The sequence below is a fragment of the Corticium candelabrum genome, chromosome 13 (assembly GCF_963422355.1).
Source record: "Corticium candelabrum chromosome 13, ooCorCand1.1, whole genome shotgun sequence".
Lineage (NCBI taxonomy): Eukaryota > Metazoa > Porifera > Homoscleromorpha > Homosclerophorida > Plakinidae > Corticium > Corticium candelabrum.
In genome coordinates this window covers 7,942,492-7,952,622 of record NC_085097.1, presented here as the reverse complement: position 1 = coordinate 7,952,622, position 10,131 = coordinate 7,942,492, and the positions used below count along the sequence as shown (strand labels likewise).

Here is a 10,131-nt window from a genome sequence, read left to right as displayed (position 1 = left end):
ACACACACACACACACACACATAAACACACACACATGCACACACACACACACACACACACACACACACACACACACACACACACACACAAATGGACAAATGTTAAGCCCTCCAAATCTTTCGATGTCGACCTGAGGTCAGTTGCAGAGATAGCTCCCCTGCCTCTAGAGACAGGGCCTCCATGCGCTATGTGGAGTCTTGGGGCCAGTGCTACAATCCGCCTGGAGCTTGGCCAGAGTCATCCAGGGGCACTCACAATGGCGCAGCTCTGGGACTGGACACCAAGGCCCACACGTACCCGTCGGCTGCATGATGTTGATGCCAAGCCAGCGGTCTTGTCCACCCAGTCAATGACCAGGTACTCATTCATACTCCTGAGTCGAGAGAAGCAAGTGTCGGTGAGTCTCTTGCTCAAGGAAACTGCGACAGTGTCGCCTCCACCAAGATTGAACCTTCAACCCTCATCACGGAATACAAGATCTCAGATGTCATCACCAACACTCTACCATCTCCTCCGCCTTGCCACACACACACAAACACACACACACACACACACACACACACACACACACACACACACACACACACACATACACACACACACACACACACATACACACACCATGCATTCCATGAAAGACATATGGTTATGGCTGAGAAAGATGGCGTATCTACCCTTTGTGATTTGTTCCATGGAGGTACTATGGGCTATTACATGTGCACTTACACACCAGAATTCATTGACAACAATAGAAACAGGTAATGTTTATTGTTTTATGTGCCATCATCACCCTCTAAGTAAGGTAAGTGGGGTATTTACACTCAACTGGGCGCCCACCAACCCGGTAGGTAAGTACCAGAGAGGTACATGTTTCCGTGTAATCCACATGGTGCTAGTAACTGGCTTATCAATATTGATTTTGTGTGCTACGATCGATGGATTTCACAAGCTCTGAACAGGATGCTCAGTAGATATCAATGACAACCAGGAAAGCACTTCTCCTCATTGCCAACAGTCCAAACGCCAGATCACAGAAACTCCCCATCGATGGAAACAAGGCTACTCTCACAGACAGCCAAATAGACAGTCAGAAAAAACCAACAGACTCGTTTCATTAGATTGCTGTCGCCACCCAGTCAGAGAACCATAACTGTAAACACTATGCTATAGTTATATGTGTCATTATGCCCCTCCATAATGGGTAAGTGGGGTCTTTACCCCATCTGGGCACCCACCACCCCGCAGGTGAGCCCAAGCAGGGTACATGTTTCTGTGTAGTCCACACAACAATCAATGACTAGCCAATTCGATATAGATTGCAGGCATTACGGTGACCGCAAACTCGTTACAACATGCCTAATGGACATGAATGACCACAAGTAAAGCGCTGAATGTCGTTGTCAACGGACCGCTCGCCAGACTACACACCACATGAGAAAGACAGACAAATTTCATAATTTACTGTCCTCACCCCAAACCATGGAGTGGTAGCCATAGTCACTAACCACTAAGCCACAGCGTGTCTATTTTTATTGAACACAGCAAATACTTAAATACTGAACCAATTAGAACAGCAACATTGGTATACTGTTGTATTCTGTAGTCGGGTATACCTGCTGCTGCTGCTGCTGCTGCTGCTCACGCAGCTATATACAAGAATACTACTACACAAAATCACAGCTATTCCATACCATTGGTCTGGCTACAGAAGTGTTACTGTAACCCTTCTCAAGTTAACAAGTAATAATGAGGCTCCAAACTGCTGTGTTAGCTGCTGTACATGTACTGGCACTTAATTGCAAACAAGCACACAAAAACAGCTGTAATATATAGTTTGGGCTAAGTAGTACAGTCACAACACTACAGGTCACACCCAATAACACAAATTCAAATGTTAAAGCATTTTAGGGTAATTTATTCAATAGATGCATTGTTTACTATTACACACACATACAGTCATGTACTCACCTAATGATGTTCATCCAGTCAATGATGGAATAAATGAGAGCAAGAGAAACATGAGAAACAGTGTGAGACAACACAACACCAACACTCAACTGTCACACACTCACCGGGTTCTGTGATATAAGAGAAAAGACACTAGTTAGTTAAACAGTCACTCTCATGTCACACTACACTAACACACAACACACATCACCAATTCCTCTAATATCCTCATGTACTTACCAATTCATCACATTTCACAATAATTACTTGTTGTAATAAATTGTATTAAGATAAACAAAACACATTGATATCTATTACTTAAACATGCCAACTTCTCCACACCCTTAATTAACAATCTCATTTCTTACAAGCCACATTTGTAATGCAGTAACAACAAAAAACTAAATTAGTCATTACATCTATAGTTGTTTTGAAACACTGAAATTCAAAACAACAAAAGAGTAAAAAGGCATGCAGACACATGTACAGGCAAGCTCACACACATGCACACACACACACACACACACACACACACACGCCAGAAAAAGCATGCACAAAGACACTACACAAATGTACAAAATACCAAACAAAACAGCCATGCATTCAAACTTGTCAATAATTAAGCTACGAGCAAAATAGGACGCCACAGTATGTGGCGGACTGCTTCACCAGTAGCTCACTCTAAATGGGCTGAATTGACCTCCTGTCTGTCTGTCCATATGTTGCTATCTATATTTATATGTCTGTAAGCGTGTGTCACGCTTGGGGATTTGTTTTGAGCCAATTATAGTCCTTTTGGGACACGCAAAAAGATACGATAGGTGACGTACAATAGTTTGTCAGCATGAATCACTCTCAGAGATTTGATGAGCCAATCATCAGTCCATTTCATGCATTGCATGCACCATTGCTTGTGCATAACCAACATGCATCATCCGCGACCTTCAAGAAAGCAATATGTTTTAGGTGTAATGTAGGATTGATGATGAACAATTGACGTCGTCTTGCAAGAAAGATTCCTAGAAAACGTTGACGCTGCTTTCTTCTGGATCCGGTCGCTACATGTCACTTCACAGTATTTCCCACACAGGTAGGAAACGTACAGTATGAGATTGATCTCTAGCTACAACAAACTAGCAGAACAAAAGACGAGAGCAGTGGCTCGACGAAAGCATGATAAACGTTTCCATGCACCTCAATAGTTAACTTCAAGTGATGCAAGAGCTCTACAGAATTGAGAAATAACATGGAGGATAACAAGCCTGCTCGTGCAAGAGTTACGCAGATGTCACGCATGTGCATGTGCTGAATTCTGAGTATTGTGAGACATTGATGACATTTAGTTAATTATCTTTAATCACATCGACGCATGACGGTGTTTTCCAAAAATTATACATTCTAGCAACAAGCTAATGATTAATTAATGATAATGACAATAGATAGACAAAAATTAATAAAATTTACATTAATGTTCACAATAAATACACACACAGACACAGACACAGACACACACACACACACACACACACACACACACACACACACACACACACACACACACACACACAGCTCCGAAGCGAGTAGAACACAGTTTCATTTACTAATGCAAGTCAAACAATTTACAGAAAAACCTGATGAGTTCCAAATAACCACACAAGACAACCAACTCATTGTTACTCTATATTGTGATACAAAATCATTATAACTGCAAACTGACACTATCTGAGTACATAACAAAAATTCATTCAATAGATGCATTGTTCCTATTACACAAACACATACAGTGATGTACTCACCTAATGATGTTCATCCAGTCAATGATGGAATAAATGAGAGCAAGAGAAACATGAGAAACAGTGTGAGACAACACAACACCAACACTCAACTGTCACACACTCACCTCTTCCTGTGATATAAGAGAAAAGACACTAGTTAGTTAAACAGTCACTCTCATGTCACACTACACTAACACACAAGACACATCACCAATTCCTCTACTATCCTCATGCACTTACCAATTCATCACATTTCACAATAATTACTTGTTGGAATAAATTGTACAAAAACTTTGACCTAAAATCCTGCCTCTAGATCTCACCATTTAGTTTCACATAGCTATGGGCACCTCGCGTAACTAAAATTTCCAAGTACTGTACTCACTAGCCTGGACTAAAGCGAATAGCTACATGTACATGTAGATCTAGAAAAGCAGCAGCAGTCGTAGATTGTAAGAAATCACGTTTCGCCAATAAAAAGCGAATCTGTGTATGAGTGTACCGCACGAAACAGTAAACGTTAATATCTACAAATATTTGCAAGTAATTACCCAGTCGCCGCCTTCAGCCATTCTCAATCTTCTCAATCTTCTCGACTCTTCAGGTGGAGACACCCCAATTTATGCGCATGTGCAAAAGAAACTCACGTTGACAGTATAGCACGTGCTGCTACACAGAGGAAATTATGAGTTGAGTGGAGCAACCCTATCACGCGGTAACGGCATGAATGCAACCTCCGTTGACCGAGTGTCATTTGGAAGTTCTCGTTAGGTGCGTTTGGTTAGAGTTATAAACTGAGGGTTAGGGTTAGAATAAGGGAGGTATACAATCAGCCATCCAATCAAAACGTCAGATTATAAACAAACATAATCTAAACTATCATTTCAGATCACAAACTGTAAAGCCGTACTTCCTGGAATTAAGGAACACAAAGTAGATGAATTGAAATGAATGAAACAGTCATCACCATCACACATCTTGTTCACAACAAACAACTGAATGATACACAATTCTGTTTCTGATTATTTGTAATATACATCCATGTATTGAACATGACAACCTCACTGAGATACGTACCCAACAAATAGCACACCGCATCCACTCACTCCCACTAAGACATTAATCTGGATGCACAAATTTCTACTCATTACATCTACAGTTCACTTTGAATCGGCAAATCCGACTCTCTTGTTGTCAAGATCAAGTATGGTGTAGTACTGGCTAATGAAGACATCACCCAAAATCCACAGTTCTCCTGCTGGAAGATCCATTCCTTGGAATCCACTTAGACACAGAGTAGCATCCTTTGATTTTATCTAGCACACATCAGTCACATGTAGTAAATGTAACAGCAGTTTTAGTTTACAACAGGAACTTAGGCAAACAAAGACATTGTTGACTTAGAAAGGAAGGAAGAGCACACACAGACACACACAGACACACACAGACACACACACACACACACACACACACACACACACACACACACACACACACACACCCTTTATTTATTCAATTAATTAAAGAACAAACACACAAATACATCTAAAACCAAACCTACAACATACATAGATATAGATACAGACAGGCATACCCAATGACCCATACATGCCCTGTTCTACACCTTGACAGTCCTGTACTTAGTAATCACCTTCAGTATATACTGTTAGCCAGTGAGACTAAATCTCCTGCCTGCAATAGTAAACGTGACGTTTGGCAGAGAGTCAATAGCATTGCAGTCAACAGTATACTAAAAGACGTACAAACACATCACACAACAATCCAACAATAAAACAAGAATCACTTCACTTGTTTGCCAATATTCTCGGCTCCTATGTACTGTTGCAAAATGATGATCTGTGGTCGGACCAACAATAAGAGACGTCCCAGTGTCAGCAATAGATTGGCAGTTGCTACCACAGAATTCTCCTTTTCCACCAACAGCAATCCTGACACAAGAAAGTCACTTGTAAGTTGATGAACAAATATGGTAGAGTGCACTACTTATATTCATTGTCATTAAAAGAAAGAAATATTGGAAAAACCATTACAAGTAGACATGTCGACAAAAACACATGATACCGTATTCGCCCGTAATAACGCCCTGGGCGTAAAGAAAAGAAACACTTTTTTCTGGGCGTATACTAGGGCATGGGCGTTATCTTGGTCCTAGGCGTATACATGGTCACTAACTGTTGTCGTCTGGCCAGTCATCATCTAAATACTTGAAGACAGAAATACCACAAATGCTTGCAATTATCCATTTGCAAGATCTAAGCTACTGGTATCCATTCAGCATCAGCATACACGCAGAAACTAAACACTAGACACACGTGGTCGCACTGAAGCCTGTCAAGAGCATCAGGGGCGGTAATTGCAACGAAGACATGAGTCTAGCGGCAAGCACTCTCACTCAACATTGACACCAGCTCATCAAACGCACACAGACGCAAACGAATGTTCTGCGGACCCATTTTGTTTTGTCTGCGCATGCGTATTCCGGGCTTATTCTTGGGCATGGGCGTATAGTTGGGCATGGGCGTTTTTTCGGGCTGAAAGTTCTGACCTGTCGCACATGGGCGTATATACGGGCATGGGCGTTATTTCGGTATGGGCGTTATTACGGGCGAATACGGTTTGTCGACTCATCGTACGACCAACAACCAGCTCCATTGCAATACATAACTGTAATTACAAATTACTAGCTGAGCAGCCCGTTCTTAGACTGATAAAGATTATTGTTGTCTGTTCTCTCTGTTGCTCAATATCTAGTATAAATAGTCAGATATCTATAACATCATAACAACACCCTGATATTGAGCAAACACTTCCAAACATTCAACGTCGTCTGCATGTTTGCAATTCATGTTAAACATAAACCTACGGCCCATTCTCCCTACGTCATGATGATATCAGGCCTTAACCCAGTTCTTGCTCAGGTATTCAGTGCTGTCAATTAGGCAGCAAATTGCTCCACAGTCGACTCTAAAAAAGATCCAAGAGTTGCAAAATGTCACCAAAAACGTGTCTGATTTTAATCAATCCCTTTGTGTAGTCGTGACTCTCAGACATACACAAAGTCAAATATAAGTAAGCCAGTTGTGCACCACTGTTAGCATCACTTAGACTCGTGACCAGTCTCGTCGTCCTTTCCTCATTCCCGGATGTTCAATACTCAGTCAGCTACAAGACTGGTTTCAGACCACCTCGTTTGTCACCTATTATGGTATTGATCAAGGTTAGGTTGCCAGTCGGCTACTTCTCTAGTAGATACACTGTCAATAATCAGGATCATTAGCTAAGAGCCGATCTAAGTAATCAATACTGTAGTGTTACTTTCCCATTACACAACACTCTCACATACAATGAGACGTTGTCTTTTCATGTACCGCTTTGTCTCTTAAAGCTGTTCGCTTTTCCAGTAACCTTGCTGAGGGGTGTAGCGTGGCACGGGCTAGACCGGGCTATAGCCCCATCAATTGTAGGCGTGGTCTTAAAATTTATTGATTAAATACATAATGCTTGGAAATGCACTTTAACTAACCTAGAGAAATGTTGTGCTGGACAGCAAACTGAGACAACCATCATTCCTATGGATCCTATCAAACAGTGTGACAAAAACATTTTCCTGACATTCGTACTCTCGTTTGTAACCAGTTGTTCCTAGGTCTGTTAGCCCAGTATCAGTAGCCTAAAATCTTACCATCTTAAAACTTGCCTAGTGACTACAATGAGCCAAGAAAGACTCAATCAACTTGCACTACATTCATTTCAACAAGAGAACTGACGTTGATTAGGATGCAAACTTGGATATGTTTGTTAACAAACAACCTCCCAGAATGTCTTTCTTGAACATAATAAACATAATTAATGTATGTTTTGTGTTCCCTGTGAGCACACACATATAAAATTCACCTGGTAATGAGACATTAATGTATATGGTACTATGGTATTCACAAACTTGTAGTGAAACCTCACTAAATAGTCCAAGTTTGCACCACCTTTTATCCAGTCTGGATGCGCCACTGATCATATCAGCTAATTACAAGTCAGTAAGAAGTGGGCGTGTTCCATAGCAACGTGAAGTCTAGCCTCTCATTTCTAGAGGTCACGCTACGCCCCAGCCTTGCTATATATTCTAGCATAGTACAACTCTGTCTCTTTTAAACATTTCGATTCCGCTGACCTTACTCTAACAGTAACTGTAGTCTAGCCCATCGAATCTACACGCTCTAAATCAGAAGAGCAATCCAGTTCCCCATCTGAGTCTCGCCGCTCTGAGGATTGAACATCCGGGAATGACGAGGGTGCGGTCAGTCTGGTTACGAGTTTAGGTAGACTCGTACGCAGTCCTCTCCTCGCACCCACTTCACGTGTGTTAGCACGTGCTTTTTGTTCCACTAGCGAGGAGCAAAAAGTGGAACAAAAAGCGCGTGCCAAAACACGTGGAATGCGCGCAAGGAGAGGACTGGGTAGGAGCCTCTAGATTCACTCAACTGTACTAGGCCTACAACAGTGAGATAGCTACTCACTTGTCAGTGTAAACTGCCAATATCCCTCTTTTGTAATGTTCGTATACGTGATGTTTCCCATATAGTGCCTTGGGTCTTCTCCTCCCAGATCCAGCTCCCCACCCAACAGTTAAACTTGCCATTTGCATTACTAAAAAATTATAAACATACATTACAATCAAACTACCAATCAGAAATCAATGCGTATGGTACATACTTGACAAGATAGAAAGCGAATACACTCGTTCCATCATTCGGAATGGCCCAATTCCTCACAACCTATTTTATCCTCATTTGGAAGTGTTCCCTTGGCTGAAAATACATCTCCAAGATATTTCACTTCATCTTTACCAATACAACATTTGTGTCCTCGTAATGTAAGACCAGCTTTCCGTAAACGACAAAAACTTCTTGCAAATGCTTCACATGTACTTCAACGTTTGCTGAATAAATGAGAAGGTCATCCATATAAGCAGTAACGAAGAGAAGATCACGAAAAAGTTTGTTTATCAGTCGCTGAAATGAGCTAGGAGCACCTGTCAGTCCAAACGGCAATCATTTAAACTGAAAAAGGCCTAACCCTGATCCAGGGCAAAATGCAATTTTGTGTTGATCTGACTCATGGACCGGTATTTGCCAATATCAATTTCGCATATCAAGACTAGTAAATACTGTGGATCTGGCCAAACGATCTTGTACTTTATCTACAAGTGGCAGAGGATAGGCATCTTTAGAAGTTCTTTTGTTAAGTTCTCGATAATCAACACACAATCTGAGTTCACCTGATTTCTTTTTCACAAATACTGCTGCTGCCATCCATGAACTAATGCTTTCTTCTATGATGCCGTGTGCTAACATATCTTTGATCTAAATTCAACCTCATTGCGATAATAAGCAGGTATCCGTCGAGGTGGAACTTGTATTGAGAATCCAGACATAGAAATATAGTGGCATGCTAGAGACGTCAGTCCAGGCTCTGTTCTGAATAGATCTTGGTTGTCTTGGATGATCAGAGATAGTTTTGTTTGAACGTGTTGGTAGCTCAGAGCGACAGTTATCAACAAAGGATGGTATTGCACACTCATCAACCACATCCGATTCACAATCATCACCATTCACTAATTCAGACACACAATTTGTGTTATTTTGTTGAGGATGGAGCAAGAGTGGTACCCCTGACGTCCTTGCCTATAGGGAAATGCAGGCCGCTGCTTGACAGTTGTGATTTCCTACCTTGAGAGGTGTTGATGAGAAGTCAAGAGTTAAAACATTTCCCCACAAAAAGTCAACACCAACAATCATTGGAACAATGAGCTTATCAACAACCACAAAGTCGTGGCTTATTCTCTCTTTGTCCGGCTGCACCACAACAAAAACATAGTCTCGAATAGGAATCTCATCTCCAGAAGCTGTCAAAAGTCGCCGTTGTAAAATAGGCCGTATCTTCACAAATTTTGATATCTTTGAAAGCAAATCTTTTTGAAATACAGAAACGGAAGATCCCGAGTCTAACATCATAGTTGTAGCAACACCTCACACATCACTGGACAGATTTTTATATTTGCGCCATATTTACCTTGGTTAAATTTAAGGTAAATATATTGTTCTATATTTACGTAATATTTAACCTGAAAAATATAGGTCAAATGTGTTACGCATTTACTACACATTTGCCAAGTATTTAGACTACTAGTAAATGTATTATACATTTACTTCACAAATTTACGCCATATTCGACCACTAGTAAATGTAATAGATATTTAGAACATTTTTACTAGGAGTAAACTTCATGTGTATCTTACTGTCACGTGATTTACGTCAAGTATATATTATATAATTAAGTACTGCTGAAACTTGGGAGACAGTCTGGAACTTCGAGGCTTGTAAAAATACATAAT

The 10,131-nt window shown here is 41.0% G+C and overlaps 1 protein-coding gene and 1 pseudogene across 1 annotated transcript; both read right to left on the bottom strand.

Annotated features, from left to right (window-relative positions):
- Positions 1–4,718: 4,718 nt before the first annotated feature.
- On the bottom strand, positions 4,719–9,748 carry LOC134188657 (uncharacterized). The gene is made up of 6 exons (XM_062656826.1): positions 9,467–9,748; positions 9,016–9,100; positions 8,255–8,362; positions 7,267–7,321; positions 5,563–5,671; positions 4,719–5,038 (listed from the first exon to the last, which is right to left on the bottom strand). Exons 1-6 carry the CDS (start codon positions 9,746–9,748, stop codon positions 4,883–4,885), a joined length of 795 nt encoding a protein of 264 aa, XP_062512810.1. The 3' UTR covers positions 4,719–4,882.
- On the bottom strand, positions 5,374–7,429 carry LOC134188763 (cathepsin E-like; annotated as a pseudogene).
- Positions 9,749–10,131: the final 383 nt, after the last annotated feature.

What these genes read in the sequence shown, in the direction of transcription:
- LOC134188657 (XM_062656826.1), bottom strand. Translation starts at nt 9,748, where the DNA reads ATGTTAGACTCGGGATCTTCCGTTTCTGTATTTCAAAAAGATTTGCTT. An exon ending in ATTTGTGAAAAAGAAATCAG is followed by an intron (nt 8,363 to 9,015) that starts GTGAACTCAGAT and finishes GGCAAGTTTAAC; the next exon opens with TGTTGGGTGGGGAGCTGGAT. An exon ending in CCAGCACAACATTTCTCTAG is followed by an intron (nt 5,672 to 7,266) that starts GTTAGTTAAAGT and finishes TTCTTGTGTCAG; the next exon opens with GATTGCTGTTGGTGGAAAAG.